Source organism: Plodia interpunctella, chromosome Z (genome assembly GCF_027563975.2).
Source record: "Plodia interpunctella isolate USDA-ARS_2022_Savannah chromosome Z, ilPloInte3.2, whole genome shotgun sequence".
NCBI lineage: Eukaryota > Metazoa > Arthropoda > Insecta > Lepidoptera > Pyralidae > Plodia > Plodia interpunctella.
The window spans coordinates 10,833,831-10,856,935 of record NC_071324.2 but is presented as its reverse complement, the minus strand read 5'-3'; the positions used below and the strand labels follow the sequence as shown (position 1 = coordinate 10,856,935).

General features: G+C 35.5%; 1 protein-coding gene across 1 annotated transcript in view; it reads left to right on the top strand.

Moving 5' to 3' along the window:
* Window positions 1-23,105, top strand: part of Dhc1 (Dynein heavy chain 1) — a 46,122-nt gene that overhangs the window by 5,160 nt on the left and 17,857 nt on the right. Inside the window, exons 10-30 of the mRNA XM_064437026.1 lie at window positions 230-453; window positions 657-804; window positions 1,370-1,551; window positions 3,279-3,482; window positions 3,621-3,894; window positions 4,114-4,168; window positions 4,379-4,518; window positions 4,753-4,898; window positions 6,207-6,339; window positions 10,591-10,775; window positions 11,582-11,860; window positions 12,318-12,546; window positions 12,778-12,977; window positions 13,517-13,798; window positions 13,934-14,193; window positions 14,452-14,671; window positions 19,558-19,757; window positions 20,026-20,501; window positions 21,471-21,682; window positions 22,388-22,612; window positions 22,839-23,011. Of these exons, the coding sequence (XP_064293096.1) occupies window positions 230-453; window positions 657-804; window positions 1,370-1,551; window positions 3,279-3,482; window positions 3,621-3,894; window positions 4,114-4,168; window positions 4,379-4,518; window positions 4,753-4,898; window positions 6,207-6,339; window positions 10,591-10,775; window positions 11,582-11,860; window positions 12,318-12,546; window positions 12,778-12,977; window positions 13,517-13,798; window positions 13,934-14,193; window positions 14,452-14,671; window positions 19,558-19,757; window positions 20,026-20,501; window positions 21,471-21,682; window positions 22,388-22,612; window positions 22,839-23,011 (4,447 nt within the window). The remainder of the gene's footprint in view (window positions 1-229; window positions 454-656; window positions 805-1,369; window positions 1,552-3,278; window positions 3,483-3,620; window positions 3,895-4,113; window positions 4,169-4,378; window positions 4,519-4,752; window positions 4,899-6,206; window positions 6,340-10,590; window positions 10,776-11,581; window positions 11,861-12,317; window positions 12,547-12,777; window positions 12,978-13,516; window positions 13,799-13,933; window positions 14,194-14,451; window positions 14,672-19,557; window positions 19,758-20,025; window positions 20,502-21,470; window positions 21,683-22,387; window positions 22,613-22,838; window positions 23,012-23,105) is intronic.

Here is a 23,105-nt window from a genome sequence, read left to right as displayed (position 1 = left end):
CCAATATTTGCACATTTTTACAGACACTGAAACTGTTCGAAATCCATTCAAGAGAGAAAAAATTCTAAAGTATCATGGTATTTTTGGTTTTCTGTAGACTCTGTAAATCGCCTTATTTTATTGTATGTGTATTTGTTGTTCTAATTAACACAACACGATGACTTAAGACAGTTTGTCTTAAGTCATCATATAGTGTCACCGGAAATCATATGTTGAAGTTACGTTACAGATTTAGAAGAAGCCATACACACTTTCGATGAATTGAAGAAGGCTGTGACAACCTGCCAGTACGATTACTTGGACTACAGAAATAACGAGTTCGACAAGGACCACCACATTTTCGAGGAAAAGACGAACGCCCTACGAGCGTCCATTGGGAATACCATAGAAATCAATTTCTCTAGCGTCTGGGAGACGCCACAAGGCATAAAATTTCTTACAAGATTCGAGAAAGTGAGTTTATTAATTATTATATTAACGTATTACGCCGCGATTCCCTAAACAGATTGAGTAAATCTTCTCGCCCCATCTACGTACTCGTAGGCAGTATTCAGGGTTTAATCGATTTGATTTTTCAAAGAGTTTACAGAATCAACACATGTATTAACGGAAGTGTTATGTTCATTTTGTATTATTATGGTCATTTTGTATTTCAGGTTAGTCAAAAGATATTGATTACAAAACTTACCGAGAAGTATGATCGTGTATTAAAATACTGTGAGAAAGAAGTTGATAAAATAATGAAAATGTTCAAGCGACAAAAAGACGATCCACCGCTGCCAAGGAATTACTCACCAGTAGCAGGTCAGCGCTCTTACCTTTAAATATTATACTTTATACGGTTCCGTATTCAGAGGGTAAAATAAGATCCCGACCCTATTACTTAAGACACACAATCGGAAGAAGGGATTCTTCTACTAAATTGAATTAATTGTATTAAAAATATGTCTCTTTTGAACGGTCTCACGGTCGCGCGGTCTCACAGTTAATAAGGAAATAACATAATATACAGGGCTAATTACTGCACTCTTTAAAGTAAGGAAGGACTATGTCAGCCCATTCCTGTCAGCATGACCTTCTTCACCTCAACTCAGCCAGAATAAGCTGTAGATCTGTCGCAGTCACCCATGAGCTTTGATTCATATGGTCACCTGCTGTCGAGTGTGTCGAGTGACCATTAAGCATTACTTGAAGCATTACCATTTACCGTGCCATCGCTACCAGCCGCGGTATAATGATAACCTTACGCAGTAAAACGATGTGTCGCCGACATTTTTATTTATAGGTTTCAAATTAGTTTTATTGTTAATTTATTGTTGTGTTAAATGAATTTCGCATAAGCAGAAAACATTATATTTAATGACATTAGGCAGGATAAAATGGTCACGCTGCTTGTTGCACAACATGACGCAGACGGTGCAGAGTGTGAGTGCGCACCCAGTGTTGCGCGGGCTGCCGGCTGCCGGTGACATGATGCGCAAGTATACCAACACGCGGACGCTGATCTCCGCTTATGAGGACACAATGCGAGCAGTCTGGATGAACCAGAACGTGAGTTCATTGATTTACAAGTTGTGCTTTCAGGACATACTTCAAAATACTTTATTACGTATTAGTTTCAGTATAGCCAATTTGTGAATGTGGCTCTGAAGATACTATCTGCTATGCGTCTGATATGGAATATAGATAAATGGAGTTGAACGACTTATATCCAAAAGTTTCTCGGGTCGTTCTAGTTAATAAAACCGAATTGGAATATGAAGTCAAGGTTAGACTGGAGGAACCAGCTGATAAGCTCCTTCAGTTAAAGACACAGGTTCTTAAGACTTGTCCAATCCCTATCGAGTGATGAGATTATTGACTCTCCTTTGTGCATTGAAAAGGATCTTAACGGAATTGAAACTATTTTAACGACGACAAAATATTGTATAAAACTACCGCAGCAAGTTGTGGGCAGATTTCTTATATTCCGAAATTGCTTCTGGTTTAAATTCCTTCTTTTAGTCCTTTTAAAAGATTATATAAAGATTATTATAGAGCTCTCAGTTATATTGAATTAGAGACTGTTTTGGTAGACTGTAAAGAGACATTAACCAGTCGACCGCTCAGTCAGATATCTGTAGACGACTCTCTCAGTCCTCTCACACCTATGCATTTTTTACAAAATATATCTTCTAACGCTGCTTTTGATTTAAATTAAATCGATAATAAGAACTTATCTTTGAATGATTTATTCATTCTTGACTATAATGATGGAAATGTCAATTTAATCAAGCGCTTTATTTACGTACTTGTAACAGTGGTTAGGTTTACAATGGATTTTAATATAATAGAAATGGTGGAGTGGCCCTCTTATTGGAAAGGCATCAATATCACAAACAAAAAGTTTAACCATAACTGCAGTGTCACTTGGTATGGTACTGCAACTGGAGAAGAAAATCGTTAAAGTGTACTGGATCTGTGACCTTATACATGGGGTCAATTTATATAACTAAGATAAATATGGTACGCACTTTCTCTTTGTGTAAAATAAAATAAAATCTCGATGTTTATTCAAGTAATATCAATTTCAAAACTGTTATATAATTAATATTTCAAATTTGTTTTGCTCTTTCGTATTTCGTAATCATTTTTATGTTTTTAATAAAATGTTATTTTTGATGACTTCTATTTGAATTTAATTGTCTTGGTGAACTCTGCGCACTTATAGAAGTGCGCAGAGTAGATAGGAATGACCATCCATAAAAATGAAAAAAGGAAAACAAAACAATGTAACAAGGTTATCCTATCAGAATGTAATAATGCAGCTGGATACGAAGATTGTCGGACCAATTTCAAGATTATTAAGCAATTAAACTATTATTTACAATTAATTATTATTATATAATATAATGATATTGAAGTTATATTTGAAGTTTCCAAAAGTTGGCATGGTACTAACGACTGTATTTGCGCGCTTTTATTCTTTTTATTTAGATCTCAAATAATGGTCACATTTGTAGTATCTGCACCAACGTCGAGGCGAAGCAAGTCCTCCTCCTTTTTAAGTTATATACTTTTGACATATATAAAAAAACTATTACTTCGATTTTTTCTCTTGTTGTGAAAGATATTAGACCTAAATTCCGCCTCCGCTTGCTTTGGATACACCCGCATTGATGACAAAAGGTCAGTGCCACTTATGAACGATTCATTGTTTGTGATCTCTAAAGGGCCTTACATTTTTTGAATGTGAGCCAAGGGCGATAGTAGGAACTGCACTGAAATTAAATTTTCAGTTATGGGACGTGGACGACAGTCTCAACAATACGCTCCTGAAGATAGACGACAGCGGCCGCATCGTGGTGAACCTGGATCACGCCATCCGCCTCCTCATCAGAGAGTCCGACTGCCTCATCAAGATGGGTATTGATATGCCAATCGTCTGCCACTCGCTCTATGCAAAGAAAAACTACTTCACCTTAGTTAATGATTCCTTACAGGTATGTATTAGGACTGTTAATCTAATTTTTAATCGATGAAGGACGATTGATGACCGTTTTTTGACATTTTGATTTAGACACACAACCTTAAATCGAAATTACCTACTATAACCATGTATACTGATATTTTGGTGCCAGTTTCTACTCGAGGATTATCTTCGCACGGTACGGCGTGTGAAGCTTGAAGTGCGTCCTCTCTTCCTCCCTCAAGTGGTGCGTCTCTCGTTCCTCCTCCTACCCGGGCTCCGATGTGTGGCCTGGACGAACGAGGACTGGAAGGAGTTCATTGACCGGGCCAATGCTGCTATTAAATGCTTCGACGTACTCGTTACTAGGGTCCACGACATCTACACCAATAGGATCATTTATGTTCTCTCTGGCATGCAAGAAGTCACCTTATTCAACTTGCCTGGTGAGTTATTTTTTATTATTTGCTAATGAAAAGTAATTTGAAAACTTCATTGTATGCAATTCATTTTATTATAATTTCTCATCATTAAGTTACTTTCACAAGAATTATTTTGCGATCTAGAAATATTTAACCATGTCTTTTAAGTCATCTTTGATTTTTTCATCTGAATAGCAGGTTATGCTAGCCAGTGCCCAATAAATATATAACATTTATTTTCAGAGGAGACGCCCTGGTCCGTTGAAGAATTTATAGAAAATGTCGAAACGGGTTGTCGGTATGTCTTTATTTTCCTTATTTAATTTTTAAACATTATCTTTGTATTCTAACTATTTATCTTTACATGTCTTGTTTTTTTTAAATATTATATATCACCTATGTACTATTCGAAAATTAACCATAAATTTGAATTTCTCTTTTTATCTTCTGTATTTACCAAATAAAAATAACACTGGTAGGTACTTAATATACTTTTTCTGATGATCAGCAACGCATGCGTCGAGCTGAACCGCAAGAGTCTTATGGTAGAGGAGGCAGTCGAAGAGGTCCTTGACCTGGTAAAGAAAGCGGCCCAGCAGATCAAGCCCACAGAAACCAATCCAGACTTCGAATTTTTAACTGCTGAAGGTAAGTACAATAACCATCATCCACTTATAAAGGATCAAATTAAACTAACAAAACCGCCACTTCGGTTGTAGACTTGGTAGAGAAAGTTAAATGGGTTTTAGCAGATTATTCAATTTTCAATTAACTCAATTTGTTTCGTGGTCCGTGTGGTTTAAAACCACATGCTCATTTGCCACATTTTCCATATTTTTCATACAAAAAAAAGACATATATTCGCATGAGTTTGTCCACCAGATGAGGCCGGTGGCAGCGGGGCCGCGTCATCAACTAACGAGTCCTCAGCTAGCGGTCCCCAGGATTGGACTCCCGTGTACGAGTGTTTCGACAGCCCTTACAGACTCCTTTCCACACCAGCCGGTGGCCTGTCCAAAGGAATGCAAGTAAGTACGACTCAAACACTCCTAGATAAAATACTTGTGTTGAATATATTATAATGAAAAATAAAAATCATACAACGCATGTGCAAGTTTAAGCTCTTCATCAATAGCTGTCCTGTTAATATTTGCAACCAATCTACGAACGTAACAATTCATTTCGGCAAAGTGCCATGACACAATAGCGCAGCCCACCTCAAAACTCAATCACTTAAACCTATCAATTAAAAAAAACTCGACAAGTTCGACGTAAAACGTGGTTCAAAATACTACAGCACCGTAATATTTCAAGAATATGTGTTGTTTGTGCGCTTTTATCTGCACCAACATTGAAGCGAAGCAAGACCTCCTCCGTTCGAAACCTTTTTAGGTTCAATGCTAAATTTGACATATAAAAAAACTATCACTACCACCACATCCCTCTTCGCTCCCGCTCCGCATCAAGAATATTCGAAATATATATATTCCGCTTCCGCTTTAATTCGAGAAATAAGTACACTTACGTACATCATTGTCTGATATCTCCCTTACAGTTTTCCTATCCGTATCCTATCTTCTTTCTGAACATCCTCTTCACCATGTGTCGAAATGTTTTCCCTTCTCTTTCTCGAAAAATACTTCATAATGCTGGTACGTAAGCTATGTAAAATTCGATTTTATGCTCTTCCAAACAATACTATTATGCGTAAGTAAAATCTTCCAAGACAAATACGCCATACCTACAGCCACGAACGTTAGAATTTAAAATAGTTTTTTCATTTTATTCAATTATTTGCGTTTAAATATTATGTGGTCTTATATAAAATTACGCCATGTTAAAGCTAATTTTGTAATAAAATTAGACATTAATTAAAAATAAAAGCTTGTAAATATCGATCATTATAGATTTTTTTTACTTTGTTAAAATTATAAATATACAAAATTGTGGCGGGAAATTCTTATATTTTCTATGTAAAATGTGTTGCAATTAGATTAGTTTTTGTTTCTATCTACGTTTAATAATGCATATAAGGGAAATAAAATTACTTTGACAACAAGATACTAAAATTGGAGAAAACATTACACAACAAAATTATTCAGCCATTGCTAAAAGCAAGTGCTTACTAACAAAATGATAGATTGGTTGAGTAAAACGTGATGGGATAACAAACTTACTTTCTTTCATTTATAATAATAGTTTGGTAAGATACCTAGTTGTGTTTTATGTCCGCTATTGATCCATATGTACCTATACATTATTGTATAATTTTTATTGTTTTTTTTTTTATGGCAATAAAGATATTTTTTATTGTATTATGTAACTCATAAACTCAGGAAATGGTGAAGAACGCGGTGAATGAGATGCGTCGGTACTACAGTCGGAAGGTGGTCGATGTGTTGATCAAGGTAACGCGGCGCTCTCTTGACCTTATCATCAGGCAGTTCTCCAACGAGAATTATGTTGACGGTAAGCTTTTGTGATTTGATAAAATAAAAATTCAATATAGGTTATTGAATTATTTAATAACGAATCATGCGGTGGTTTCACAATATAATTTACTCGTAAATGTAGTATCGATACGGGAATAACGATTTTCCAATCGCATATCATGACACACTGATCGAGTTTTAAGATTACTTCTCATTGTTCTTGATAGCCTGGTATTCTGTCTACGTTTACCCCTTGTTCTTGCAGTTTTGACATGCGCATTGCAAGCAAAGCCACGTGGTAATGTCACCAATAAATCAAACGCCCTTAATACCGAGACCGAAGGTGGAATATGAATAAAAGATAGGTTTACCTAGTCTTGCATGTTTCTGATATCCTAGTATAAGTGCGGATAAAAAATTGCCTACTTTGGTGCTTTTAAGGGAAAACATGGTGCTTTTAAGGGAAAACATGGGGGAAAATGAAATGAGAACTACTGAACCTAGCACCTAATTTATATTTTTTAGGTTATAGCAGACTACAGGTATGTCCCGACTTCGCTCGAGTAAAATCATAATAAAAAAGTTATCTATGTCGCTCCATTTGGCAAAGAGATAGACGCAACCTTTTTCGTCTATCTCTGTGCCAAATATAATGAAAATCAGCCCAGTAGTTTTTGAGTTTATCCATTACAAAACACAATTCTTTTCTATTTATAATATTAGTATAGAAGAGTCCCTCCGCCGTTTAATATTTGACAGTATTTTGACGATTTTTTTATAATGCTACTAATATAATGAAATATATGATATAAAAAGAAATTCCTGTTGTTATGTATTTTGACATTCAATTCATCCTTACTTCTTACCAGCGGAAATATATTCTAGTACCTACGCGAAGGGAAACAATCATCTAAGTTATCTTGGTAGATAGCTTTCGTGCGTAATATCTATATTTCCTGTTATATAATATTTTCTGCCTTCCTTGATAGACTCGAGGTTTGAAGCCTAATCAAAAATAATTTTGTACGTGTCTTTCGGATTCATGTACAACTTGGAAAAATATACAAAAACAACAAAAAACATAGACCACAAAAAAAATATTTAAATATTGATGTTTTCGTAAACTGGGGAGGAGGGGGGCCGCGTTGAAAGTTTTAACTGTAGAACAATGAACAAATACTTTTCATATGTACTCGTATTGTAAGCTAAATGTTCTAATTCACTGAATAGTGACGTCACAATGTGCCGGCAAAACAAACTCTGAATCACACAGTCAGCCGCTCGCTTGCATTACTAGGATAATATGACTTAGAAGGAGTTTCAGTAAAATGTTTAAAAAGAGGGAACTGGGTAGTTTATCACGTATTCATTCATCGTACAGAAAGAGAAAACGTTGTTCCACTCCCAAATATATTATGTACAATCCGATATGGATGATTTTAACTTTAGATATAAATCTTATAAGCGAGAAGCATACACGATGGAATCTAAGATTGAAGACTTTATTTGTTTATAAAAAAATATTAAAAAGACGAATTTTGGAAGTTATGCACGGTGGGTTGGACCTGTTCCATGAAATTTACAAAAGTCGGTTCAGCCAAAATTCATGTAATGGGCAAATCGTCTTATTCACTGAAGATCTAGTTGAAATAGCGGAGCAGTTACCACTTCTTGTTATTTTAGGTTTGGCTATTATAGTGGAAAGCAGAATACACTTATGGCAACAAAGACAATTCAATAACTACATTGAAACAGTGAAAACTGCTCTGAAAAAGCTACTAAGACAATCTTGTACTGAGATGTCCTAGACTACGAATCCCAAATTCTTCACTGTTGTAATTCCTAAAGATGGTAATGTAAATGTTCCTTTCATCTGCTGAGCTGCAAAAAATCTGTCTAGTATATCTATACATGAATTATTTTATCAGGAAAAATGGACTGTTGTGGATGACAATGTACCGATTTTACCAGAGTTGCTTGTGCTGCCCTTTGTTAATGGATGAAAATATTAATGGGACTGTAATTAAATAGGGCTGTTGCAGCGGCAGAGGTGATGAAAGCGTGTATTCGTCCAGAATGAGAGGGGAAGAGAGAGCGAGAGAGGGAGAGCACGAGGGAAATATATCCAAAGACAATATATATAACATAGACAATGCTAAAATGTTGCTATTTCCAATACCCTTTCTATTAAAGCAAATTAGTGTAATTTCCTTACATTCGCAGTTTATGTTAGACACCAATATTTAACAGTGTAAATACGAGAACGGCGAGTGATAGATTATATTGTAATTATTATTGGGCATATATTTTACCCCTAAATGTTGCCATATTGATTCCACATAATAATCACTTCATTTCATAATCATCAGCTAATCTCCGCCCAATAATGAGAAGAGACAGAGAGAGTCTCTCATTTTGTACGCCATCCTTCTCTGTCATGTGCTTCTCTACTCCTTCTTCTTCTTCTTCTAAAGAATAACGAATGTAATATTTTTCTTGGCTATTACTCGGGAAAATTTTCCGTTCCCATTCCCTTTCAAACCGTCCAAGAATTTTGGAAATCAGTTCACAATATTGGACACAATATTGGGGTGTCATATTTTTAGGATTGGGCGGAGATAGCTGATAATTATTACCCAAAATAACGTAAATAAAATATATTTTATTGACGTGATCATTAAAAGTATGCGAAAACCTTTCTATCAACTATTTGTAATACAAGGGGACGCTGGCAGCTCTACCGAAACGACTAAAATTACACTTATTTTTCTAATTAGTGATAAAACAAAGCCGTGCCATAATGTCTGACTGCGCGTTCTTAAATCAAATTACAACGAAGTATGTAAAATTATTATTATTTTGTGTTTTGACCACATATTTTTAGAAAATTTTTACCAAATTTAATAAAACAAAAGTCAAATATTAAGACAAAATGAAGATACAACAACTTGGAATCCGTAAAAGTTACATGAGGATTTTGAAATTACCCGTACAGATTTAAAATTTCATAATGATAGTTGCATATTGTGCAGTGAGATTTTCGATGACCATAGTCGAAAAATTAGATTGTTTTTCGTATCAGAAAACGATAGAATTCTTTGAGTGTTTAAAACGTTCTAAATTTGCTTCAGCGAACTTTATATTAAGATATAAGATATATTAAGGATATAACTGAGATATAACTTTATATTAAGGACTAGTTCGAATTGTCGTGTATTTTACAATGTACCTGATTAATGAAAAAAGAATCATGTACTTATATTATTCAATACGAAATGAAATAGTTAACAAAACAATGGTTGTCGCTTCATGGTAGATAGAGAGAAAAATTAAACCTGGCAAGGCTTTTAATTCCGCCCATTCCGGATATACTGCTTCCACTTATTCACCTAGCAGTGAGTGTGAATATAGACAGCAATATTTTTGGGCGGGGGCGGAAAAGGCGTTTTGTAGGGCGGGCGTAAAAATATACGAGTCTCCTATTGGTCACCCCCCTTTTTACTGTTACCATGGTAACTGTGTCGATCTTCTAAACACTCATGATCGCCTAGTAATATCCCTCGTTCAGCTCGTCGTTAGATATTTTTGTACATGCGCTGTGTGAACCTCACCAATACGCACGCGCAAAAAACAGCTGTTTTCGGTAGCTTTCGTAATTTTCCGTAAGGAATTCTAATACTCCTAGGTACAAACGTGTCAATAGTTAGATTAGGTCTCTATACTCTAAATAGTTTTATGATAAAATTAGATGCTGCACCTCGGGGCTCTTTTAGGGATTTGAGCTATGTCACCATGGTCTAATAAATCTTTATATTGAAATTCATCAAAATCCGTTCAGTCGTTTTACTTTCATTATCGGGCTTTTTGTAAAAGGTGATCATACATCATCACAATAATGTATGATGACCTAGTGTACACCTGTAATGAACGTTTAGTCCACCAGGATCCCCTAACTCGATCCCCCAGGGGATACTCGTGAACTCATCTGTTCATCAGGACCCCCTTTAATAAAAAGCAGATGGTAGTTACAGATTTAATTATTTACCCAAATCTTATTAAGTTTTATTAACTTTTGCAGTCTTATAGTCGTATTGCAATGTAACTAGCAATTATGGATTTATCAAAAATAGATTGTAAAATATCAATTGTAAATAGTAACTTTAAATGAATTTATTTTAAAACTTGGGAGATATTAATTACAGTAGCCCAATAATGTACCGTACCAGTACCTGACTAGTAACAAATTGATAATTTCTTATTTGGCCAACCAAATACTTCTCTGTTACAGAGGCCCAAAAGAGACCAATATTTCTTCTTCACGCGACTCTGATGATCCCCAACGTTTCTGTCAAGCCAACCCTGGATGAGATCCAAGAAGTTCTAGTGGCTGCTGGACGTCAAATATCTGGCCTGTCCAAGGGAGTAGCCCAGTGGACCGGCGGAAAGACATCAAGGGTAATAATTTTCATCCATGTATATTTGGACAATGAAACTATGGAATAATTATTTTGATACTTTCAAAATGGGGTGTCAGAAGAAAAAAATGATAATAAATTTAAAAGGTATATACAAAGTTCATCCTAATGCAGTCCAAAATTAAAATCGCTGATGTAGTTGGTGCCACTAAACTGAACTCGGCCGGCCAAGTGGCTATGACACTATAGCGAGGAAACTATCGAGCGAATATGGGCTATGGGATTCACGAAAAGAAAACTCACGTCCTGGAGGACACCAAGGAAGATGGCAATTAGATACATATAAGCTGGATATCCAAAGCGTTGGGAATAAATTAAGGAAGGAGTCGCCATTGTCTTTGGAGCATTTGTATTTCTGACATTTACTTAATAATAAATCTTATCACCGGTTTTCAATTAATAACACCATTATTGAAACTGGGATATTAAGTTAGAACAAACTGTAAATCTGCACAAATATCAAAAGCGTACGTGTTACATACACGTAAAAGATTACTACTGTGTTCATTTAAACACATTTGTTTGCAAAGCACTGTATGGTATTTCTGAACTGAAAAATAATAATAATCATTGTTTTATTTTCATTTCCTATATGTGATGTTAACTGTCTTGTGTTATGTTCACTCCCTGTGTGTATGACTGTGTATCGTCCGCAAACATCAAAATGTGCTTGCATGCGTTCCAATGTGTCTTCACAATGTCGCTTTTAACCTTCAACCCTTGATCCTTCTGCAATATTTGTGATCCTAACACGTGGTTCCTCGATCTCTTTGCTTGGGCGTCCCTCTGTGCTGGTCCCTTCAGGTTAGCTGGAAGAAACTAGCAGGACCTCAGTCAAATCAGCTGCTAGAGGTAGTCACGAAGCTTGACGAACAGGTCGCATCAGTGGTGCCGATGTCGCAAAAGGCAATGAAAGTCCCCGACACAGCCAAGATGAAGAGGAAGAAGCATTACAGGCTGGAATCGGAGGAGAAACCACAGTTTCCATTCCAACAGAAGAATTTTTACAACTACGTCATGGAAAATAAGGAAATTGTGAAGACGCTGTCTTTACTGTCAACGTGTTGTCAGAATGTTAAAATGGTGAGCTTTGGGTAAACTTATTAGATGAATTCCGGAAGAAATTTTGTTCAACACAACAGTATCGCGTAACACGTGGATTCCATACAATACAGAATAGCATTTCAGGTACATAATAGCACCTTCCCTAGTCTCCAAATGATTTATTTGAATCTTCCGTTAAGTTTTGAATATCCCACAAAGTTCAACCTTAAAAGTCATTGTTACTTTGACATATACAATATTTAAGTATTTTTCTAATACAAGTTGAAGCTTGTTTGAATTCTAAATATGCAATTATTTGGATCATGTGAAAATTAGTACCAATTTTAATTTAAAATGTGAAATGCTAATAACAAACTCTAATACTAAGTCCATCTGAGAGATCATTTGAACGTCAAGGGTACGTCCTATTTATTGTACTGAGTAGCATACCTTCAGTTTATGGCAGTAGGTATGTAACCAGCCAATTCATATTCAGGAATTGAACACTCTAGTAAAGCGCTGGCGTCCATACCATTACTTGTGGAAGTGTGAGAAGACCCTCCGTCAATTGCTGGCGTGGAACCTAAATGATTTCGAGCTGTCTCTGAAGAGGCACAGCGAGCTCGAGGCCAGCCTGTCCACGGAGCCAGATGTCCTCGTCATCGGCAACTGCCTCGCTGTGTCCACAGAAAAACTAAAACTTGGACTTACCACCGAACTAAAAAGTAGGATATTACTTACTTAAATACTGCCGTTTGAAAGGAATAAATGAGCTAAGCTTAAATCTAATTAAAAAGTTATTTGGATCATCATCTTTCAATACCCATTATGACAAAGAAAAAATATATATTACATCTTCTGTTGACTGTTGTCATTTTGCCCTAAATGTCTTATTAGTTGAGATTAGGAACAATTCTAGTGAATTTGGGATATTAATTATTACTTCGATATTTCAGATGGTACCCACCGAATAAGTCAAGCCATGCGCAAGAAATACAAGCGCGAAATGGACTACGTTTACGCAATTATGAACGATTTGGAAAGAAAGCTCGAGCGACCAATCCGCGACTTGGACGACGTTCGCACGGTTATGGAGACCCTCAAAAAGATTCGAGAACAGGAGGTGGACATGGAGCTGAAGATTGACCCCGTCGAAGTATGATTACCTCTAGCTTTCTCATTTCAACCATAAAATCAGAAACCAGAACTGATTATTTATATACCTGTCTTGATTTAAATAAGTATCGAATTGTGTGATATTGAAATCAGGATTTAGATATAATTAAAGAGATTTAATTTATCGAATCTCGACGGGGAAAATGTGTAAAGTGAATACCGCAACACTATAGACAATAGAAGCCAAAAAGTAGATTTTTCACAGAAAAACTACTCTTTATTTGCTATCATATATCAAACTGACTTTAACGCCTGCTTCTCAACCTCGCGATCCTGGAGATAAAATACAATTGAACAACAATAGGATCGCGTCAGATTGGGCCGTGCGGGAATTGATGTTTTTATTTTTCACCGTCGTTATCTTTAGTTTCAATTTTAATTCAATAGTGAAATACCAACAGTGAGTAGCTGAAACTCAGCAAAGCTAAATACGTTCGGAAAACTACTATGGTGATAATTTGAAGTTATTTAAAATGTACCTACGTCTAATTACAAATGGACAAAATAATGACTTTACAGGAAGCATTCAACGTAATTACTCGCTACGAATTGCCGGTCAGCAAAGAAGACCTGGAGCAAGTGGACAACCTTCGATACACGTGGCAGCAACTGCAAGCGACGGCTCTAGCGTCGCAGGTGCACCTGCTGAAAATGCAGCCGTCCTTTGAAGCGGACCTCAGGTCAAACTTAGACCGCTTCAGAGAAGACAATACAGAGTACTGCCACGAGTATAGGCATGCGGGCCCCATGCAGACGGGCCTCTCGCCAAGGGAAGCCTCTGATAGACTCATGTTGTTCCAGGTTTTTAAATTTCTTCTATCAATTTTGAAATTTTTTGTATACAAAATCAAAATCCCTTTACTGCTTGCTACTTATACAGTAAGTAGTGAAGGGACAATAAATCAAATATTAGATAAATTTGCAACATTTTTCTAGAATCGTTTTGACGGCATGTGGCGAAAATTACAAACATACCAAAGCGGCGAAGAACTCTTCGGGTTGCCTCACACAGAGTACCCCGAACTGGCTCAGATCAGGAAGGAGCTGAACCTCTTACAGAAGCTATACAAGCTGTACAATGACGTCATCGACCGCGTCAGCAGCTACTACGATATACCATGGGGGGAAGTCAACATAGAGGAGATCAATAACGAGCTGATGGAGTTCCAAAATAGATGCCGAAAATTGCCGAAGGGGTATTAGTTTTAATATTATTTATTATATAATTTCACATCAAAAAGTGACGTTACTATTACATTCAATTTTTCTATAATAAATTGTACCTTTTAAATAGTTTTTAAACTCAAAACATCTGGTTGTACGTTACAAGTCTGTCATTTGAAAACGTCAGTTTTTCTTTCAGTCCCAAGTTAAAAGATATATATTCGAAATTTGAGAAATATGAGCTTCCATTCATAATACTTATAATCTATTAAAATTTATCTATTCCCAAGGTTAAAAGAGTGGCCTGCATTCTTTGCTCTAAAGAAAACAATAGACGACTTTAACGACATGTGCCCCCTCCTGGAGCTGATGGCAAACAAAGCCATGAAGCCACGCCACTGGCAACGCATCATGGAGGTCACCAAGTATAACTTTGAGCTGGACAATGAGGACTTCTGCCTGAAGAACATCCTCGAAGCGCCTTTGTTGCCGAATAAAGAAGACATTGAGGTTAGTATTAATAAAAGCAATATGTAATACGGACCTCACGTTCTTATCCTCTACGTTCGTCGCTAGTCGGCCCAATTACAAAAAATGTGGTGATTTTTCATAATGGTTTTTATGTTACAAATAATACTATAAACAAACAAAAAGCATACTTAATAATCGTCTTAGTTTCTTTACAAAAAATGTTTAAAACAAGAAAAAATAAACCACAAAAAAAAATTAAATATCATCCAGTCGATTCAGGGACTATCGAGTTAATTAATCTCTGGATTGATTCCCCAACCATGATGTCCAGGCAACTTGATAAATAAAGATAATATAAGAATCACATTGCCTCGACATTATAATTGTCATTTGTGGTTTGAACTTCTTTTATAATTTTGTATCAACGAGATAAATAATTATCACGTTGCCTAGACGTTATGAATATTCGTCACGTTTAGCTCAAACTGCCTTTTATTGTAACGTCGAGCCAAAACGGTAAACAATCATAATATCTTGACATTAAGAAAAAAGTAAGTTCAGACTGTAAATATTTTTTTCCACGAAGTACCTTGTCATTATTTTATTACTTATTCTAGAACATATTTGTAGACACATGAGTTTCATCAGAAACTCATCAGCCCAGATGACCCAACGCATCAGCGTTGGGTAACAAAATTGGGTTTTGTTGTGAGTCTACTAATTTCAGAACAATGTTGCTTTGAAATATTTAATTGTTAAATAGATATATAGATTTTCCGGTACAAACTGATTTAAATTAATTTCAATCATCTTCGTAACAATATGCGAATAAATGCGTGGATCACTTCATTCGCTAAAATACTAGGACAACAGAATCTAGAGCAGATTCGCTTAAAGCACAATGTCACGTCAGACAAGGACAGATATTATGGGGTGAGGGAACAAGACGGTAGTATAGAGTTCTAGTGAAATTGACTAGTATGAAAATACGAGAATACCTAACAGATAAGAAATTAACTTACGACTCCAATAAGAGAGACGACAATAAGTTTCACATTTCTAATTTCAATTTTGATTGACGTTGATTTGTCTTCACATTACATGATAAAGCTAAGTGTATTCGGAACAATGTAGCCAAGTAAAAATATATTAGTAGACAACGAAGTAAACTTCTTTACAATTATTTTTTGTCCAAGACTATGATTTCATTGACCAACCGACCGAAAACAAAAATTCCTAAATTTTACATTGTGAAAAATACATGGTATCAACATTATACAAACCTCGACATCCTCAAATACGGCAATACAGAAACAAGCAGATATAAAAACCAACCGCGACTGCGAGCAAACCCAGAGAACTAGCCTATTTTCTCTAAACAAATTCAGAAATAATCAATTTGTAAAAACTTTCAGGATTTATAAATGCATAACCTAAAAATGTTAAGTTCATGTCCACGTGTAATCGCGCACGTGCAACAAGCCTTTTAGAACCGGCGGTACCAGGGAAATATAAACATCAGAGGGATCGTTTGAAACACTGACCGAAACCAGGTCACAGGTTCAGCCGTTGTACGTTACCTCAAATCGATTTGGCAGCTAGATGTACAATGGCTGAGCCTACGACATTAAAACCAAATAAATTATTTTTATTTTTCAAATTTCGCTCCCGGCTCTACTATTTACTCTTCTTATTGTTTACAAAATCCTTCCCTATTTTCACCGAAAATTCACAAATAAACACCGCGATTGTTCCTCTGTGAATTTTCCAATTTTGATTACAGATTTTGTACATGTTTCCCATATATTTTTTTTATTATTTTGTGAATATGCCTTTCAAAGTAATTCTTTCAAAAATCTTGTGTGTTTAGCACAAACTTAAACAAATATTTTCTGAGCTTCATTAGCACATTTTCAATATAAGAAATCTGATATAATTATTAAATAAAAACTAAACTAAATTAAATATATATATTACAAATTATATAGCCCATCAAGTACTGGTTTGTTATTTAAAAACAATGCATACATTTCTTCATATGCAACTACAACTTGCAACAACATATAAAAAAAACTAAACTATTTCTGTTCTATTCTATATACAAAATATATTTATTTTTTTACTTTCGAATTTCGAGGCGAGACTATTTATTACAAATTAGTCCACACCTTAGTGTGATTGCTCACAACATAGAAAACAGACTGACAAAATCCCTATTTACAGCAAAACCAAGGTTAGCTTACTCTTTATTTATGTCTGCTTCTTCAGGATCCGTGATTAGCGACGAAATTGTAGGTATCATAAATCAAGGCTTTGGGAAAAGAGGTAAAGACAAATTTTATTAGGTTTCAGGGGAATATATAATTAAATATAATTAGGCCAATGATAGTGATTCGAGCGTGCGGCATAAATCATTTTTAATATTTTATAAAATAAAAGAAGTGTCTTTAGCAACGGCAGTATTAACAAGGATGACAATTAAATTCTTTTTTAATGTCAAAATATTGATAGTGGCCTGCTTCATGCTAGTTGGTTTTGCCGAACTATCGATACTTTCAATCGAAAAAAGCCACACTATATATGCCATACTATATTTTGATGATTGTATGGGATTTAATACAATTTTCAAAATAAAAAGCTGAAAATTGGTAAGCATACTCTTTGTAGTGAATTAAAAATAAAATTTTCAAGAATTTTGATTATTTATGTTTTTAAGTTGATTTGTTTGATTAATGTGTTTCTTTGATAACTTATTTCCATGATTTGTTGGTCTTGAATAAGTTAGTTGTTATTTTTATACTTATAATTTAGATCATTCTAATATTTAGTTGTTTTTTTCAACTCGATTTGTGTGATTAATTACTTTCAATATTTAGTTAGTCTTAAATAATTTTGTCGTAGTTAATTTATATATATGGGTACCTATAGTTTTAGTTTTTTTGGTTAAATAGGTTCAAGAAATTTTGTTAATTAATGGGGAATATATTCCTCATATTGTCGTAGATACTGAAAAGGATGGAGCCCGTTTATTCAGGGCTTTATCTTCTTTACAATGCTAGGATTACACGTGGAGTTACCATAGTTAGTTTTGTTATTGAAAACTGGGTGGAATTTTCGATCATGTCGTATACTGCACATGGAGATATATATCCACGCCAAATGAATATTACAACGACATGATGAAAACCTCAACATATGGAAGTTTGTGCGAATTAGAAGCGGCTGAGCGTATATATCAATATTTTTTTCGATTTACTGGCGGGCTTTCTGGTGGTCAATTTGATGTTAATGTTCCAGTTTTACAAGAAGAAGATGTTTCACAAGTTAGGGCAAACAAGGTGGCTAAAAAAATTACTCAGGGAAGATTAGAAACACGTTCACCTATCCTCGAAGTCATATTTTCGGACTGAGTTTGAGTCTGGGTTTGAATCGATGTCTAACCAAACAAAGAAAGCCAATAAAAAACGTAGGGCTCGATACACGAATAAAACTCGGAAAAATCAGCAAAAAATGTCAGTTCAACGTGACCCTGTAGCACATTGGCAAGCTGTTAAAAATATCAACAAAACCACCCCCAAGTTCTTAATAAAGCACAATCTGTTTATCAAGCTTCACACCCCCAGGTTCATAATAAAGTACATACTGTTTATCAAACTTCACATCCCGATGTACATCGACGGGAAGTTGCTAATTATCAAAGTACACACTTGGAGAAACGAAGAAATATTCAGTCTCATTATCGTGAAAGCAATAAAACAAAAACATGGAATACAAAATTATTATCGGGACTGGCGAATGATCTTGAGGTGTCCTATGAAGCATATAAAGCAGTAGTCCCTATACATAATAGGAACTATGGATAATAAATGCCAGTAGTACAATGCATTAAAATGGAAAGAGGAAACTGTTGGCATGTGTTGGAGTGGAGGGAAGGTTACATTTGAGGCATTTGAACTACCACCTTAGCGGTGGCTCAAGTGGTAGTTCAAATGAAAATGATGATAATCCATAATTAGGCAATTATGGATTTTCACCCTGATCACAAGAATTTTATGAGTAACATTCGAAAATATAATGCGTGTTTTCAAATAACCTCATTTGGAGCTAAACAGATCTCAGAGAATGGATTCATGCCGACATAAGGTACCAGGCCAGATTTATCATCTGATTGGAAGTTTATTGCTAAAGTAGGTTATAGATACCTACTTTAAACCTATTACCTTATTTAGAAGGTTAACTTTAATTTGCAAGGGAAGAAAATAATTTTATAAACAAAATAATGTTCATACTTTTTGTATGTAGCAAATAGTCGAGAATGAAAGATAAAAATAAATATAAAAATAGTTATTCATATAAAAGAACTATATATACAAAAAGTCTGTCTGTTCGTCTGTCCTAAATATTTACAATAATTATAAAAATTAAAACTATAAACACCAAATGTAAAACATTTCCGTGTAAGTTCGTGCTGATTTAAATGTTATTTTTCTTTTTACGTGAGTTGTTCAATCTACTGCCCACCAAGACGAGTGTCTATGACAGCTTACGAGTGTCTAGCTTCGTAATCATCTTTATTACTACTTTCAGAATAAAATACTTGTAATGATGATACCGTTTCCTTTTATAAATCAGTTCCCTAACCGGCTGAACAACATACAACATTATACCATACTTTATCAAAAAAAATCTTGGAGCGAATATGTACATTTGATCTGCTCTCAGTCATTTGATATTTATTAAATACATCGATAGAGAAATAAAATTCAAATATATAAAATATATTGTAAAATATATAGAAAACATTCTCTTATATTCAAAATATTCTCTGTGTAGTGCGCGCGCAGGATCTAATTAAACACTACCATTTAATAGTATAGTTGTCACTGGCGGCTGTATTTGAGTTACCTATGTAAAACATGTTTTAGGATATTTGCATATCAGCGATGAAAGAGAAGGACATTGAAGGCAAGCTGCGACAAGTTACCAACGAGTGGTCAGTCCACGAGCTGACCTTTCAGACGTTCAACAATCGTGGGGAGCTGCTCCTCAGAGGCGACACCACGGCCGAAACCATCGGCGCGCTGGAAGACAGCCTCATGATACTCGGCTCTTTGCTATCTAATCGGTAGGTTATCAGTTCAATCCTATTATTTATCATCGTCGATCATCTGTTTCAATCGGTAATAATGCGTCACCGATATCAGTGAGCAATTAATGTTTTTTTTTTTAATCTTATATTTGTCATTTTATTATATTGAGTGTTTTGTGTTTCCAATGTTCCGACATTGTGACTAAAATTAACCTCGCACTATGTTGACAGAAAACGAATAAGTCACTTTCTTGGTAAACTGTCGCAATGGCAATTTGCAACATTTTTGTTTTTACCTTCGCAGATACAATGCACCATTCAGAAAACAAATACAACAATGGCTTTACGACTTGCAAAGCACTAACGAGATACTAGAACGTTGGTTGCTTGTTCAAAACATGTGGGTGTACCTTGAAGCCGTCTTCGTGGGCGGTGACATCGCGAAACAGCTACCCAAAGAAGCAAAGAGATTTTCTAAAATTGACAAATCTTGGCAGAAAATCATGCAAAGAGCACACGAGACGCCTGGCGTAGTCTCCTGTTGTGTTGGAGACGATCTCCTGAGGCAACTACTGCCCCATTTGCAAGAACAACTAGAACTTTGCCAGAAGAGTCTCAGCGGTTATTTGGAGAAGAAAAGAACAATGTTCCCGAGATTTTTCTTCGTCTCAGACCCGGCATTGCTTGAGATATTAGGACAAGCGTCCGATTCGCACACTATTCAGAACCACTTGCTGTCTATATTTGACAACACTCGCTACGTTAAATTTCATGACATAGGTAAGTGAAAACGATCGTTTAATTAACATTACATTGTCTGAAAATAAACAATTTTAAGCATTCTCATATTTACTGATGACTAGGCTACAAAGGTCATCACATAGTCAAAATCAACATTTTACATATTTAGGTACAACATTAAATATCCATACGAGGTTTTTTTTTACATTTTAGCCTGTATTCGACCTAGGTAGTACTAACGTATTCCACAAGAGGTTTTGAAGACGGTGGTTTTAGGAGTAGTAAAGCAAAATTTATTTTGTCAATATCGAAAATACAACGAGAATATATTTTCCAAGCGAATTATTTTTGTTTTTGTATGTTTTATCTTAGCAGATCATTAAGAGTAAGTATAAAATCTTGATAACGGAAGCATTAATTAAGGAATAAACAAACATTGCTAATTAACCCTTTCGCGTACCGAATCGTTGTTTGATATTCCAAACATTCTGCTAAAAATGTTATAAAACATTTTGCTAAGAGAGAATTTTTAGAATTTGTTTACCTTAATCTGAGAGGTTGGATTTTGATCGCAAATACGTCTAAAATACATCATTTTATTCTTAAATATCTTTCTTTCTTTTTTTTCTATCCGGTCATCGCCATGTTTGAACCGGACACTCGCGTCTGTCTACACACTGTAATACATAAATGTTACGTACAATCAAAAAATGTTGTTTTTCTTTATATCATTATTAATGGCAAGACGAAAAATGCCAGTCCCAATTTATAAATCATTATTGATCTTTAGAAAGTGTCTTCTTCTTCTTGTAGTGCCTCTCTATTATGTAGTGGAGGTTGGCCGTCAGTTCCACAAACTTCTCACTGTCCATCACCAGGCGATATAGGTGTTACAAAGTTTGCATAATGGGAAGAAAAAGGAATAGATCGCCATACCATCCTTTACATTTGTATTTCTTCAGATTTCTACGTAGGTATCTATCAATATTGAGTTATAATTTTTTTAAGAATACAACAAGATGATCGGAATCAAGTCGTCGGAAGGTGAGGAGATACAACTGGAGCGGCCCGTGCGAGCGGAGGGGTCGGTAGAGACGTGGCTGACGTCACTATTGCAGTCTGCACAGGGCAGCCTCCACGCCATTATCAGGAACGCCGTCGCTTTCATCAACGACCCCGCCTTCAACCTGCTTATGTTTCTAGACAAAATGCCCGCACAGGTATTTTGAATTTGTATGTTTGCGTTGATTACAGATAAAGCTAATATTACTGTTAAACTTAGCATCCAAAAAAATCAACGCAAGTAGCGACTACTATTGTAGACAAAATATAACATAGAGACACTACAAGCTAGAAAACAAAACGAATGCCACCTAAGATATCTTCTTAAATACATGAGTATTTAAATGGAATAAGTGATCTAAGGTGATTTATTAATTATGATTATTTGCATTAATATGATGCGTTAATATCCTAACTAATATTGTAAATGCGGAAGTAAATTTGTTTCTTTGTTACCGCTTCGCGCGTTATCTATTTAACCAATCTTCTTGAAATTTCGCCTATATACGAGTATTAATGTAATTGTAAGAGTATGGAGAAGAACAAGCGGTACCTTTCATCCCGGAAAAAATAATTGTTCCCGTGGGATTTAAGAAAAACCTGTATTCTATTACAGGTGGCGCTAAATGCACGTTTTATAATTTTGCAATAAAAAACACTATAGATGGCGCTGTGTGTATTTTAAATGCGCTATGGATATTTTATTCAAACTATCCCAATTCCATTTTAATATGAAGAAAAAACTGTGCCCAAGGGCATTTAAGCGGGCGAAGCCGCGGGTAAACAGCTAATTCTTAATATTTCCAGCCTAGCGGAATACACGTCTTTATTAAGGGATTGCCAAGATATGGTTTCTTCATTAGGTGGGTCTGCTCGGCATCCAAATAATATGGACCCGGGATGGAGAGCTGGCCCTGATGCAGGCACGGCAGGACAAGAAGATCATGATGGAAACCAACAACAAGTTCCTGGAGTTGCTGAACACCCTCATCGACCAGACGACGAGAGACCTGCTCAAAATAGAGCGCATTAAGTTTGAAACCCTCATCACGATTCATGTGCATCAGAGGGACATATTCGATATGTTGGTAAGGACAAATAAAATTGAAGATACAAAAAACTCAAACGAAAGACGTATCTTTGTTACTCTAAATAGAAGTACAATATCAATATCAGCTGAATGTTTTTGACTTACAACTACAGAAGCATAATTATTAATTGTACTCTTGAATTAGTTTTGATGATTCAAATCTTTATTACTCAGATATTTATATAATAAATCTGGAGGCGTGACAAAATTTCTTGTTAAACCAGTGTCGTCTCAACGTGCGATCTGCAACAGACTTCGAGTGGCTGAAGCAATGCCGGTTCTACTTCAAAGAGGATGCGGACAAGACGTGGATCTCGGTCACTGATGTCACGTTCACCTACCAGAACGAATACCTGGGTTGTACCGAGAGACTGGTTATCACACCGCTGACTGACAGGTATTTCAAAATACAATCCATCATATTTATCGAAAAACTTTAATATATTTGTATTTTAGTTTTAACGCTATGATTTATTCCTGTTTTATTGTTA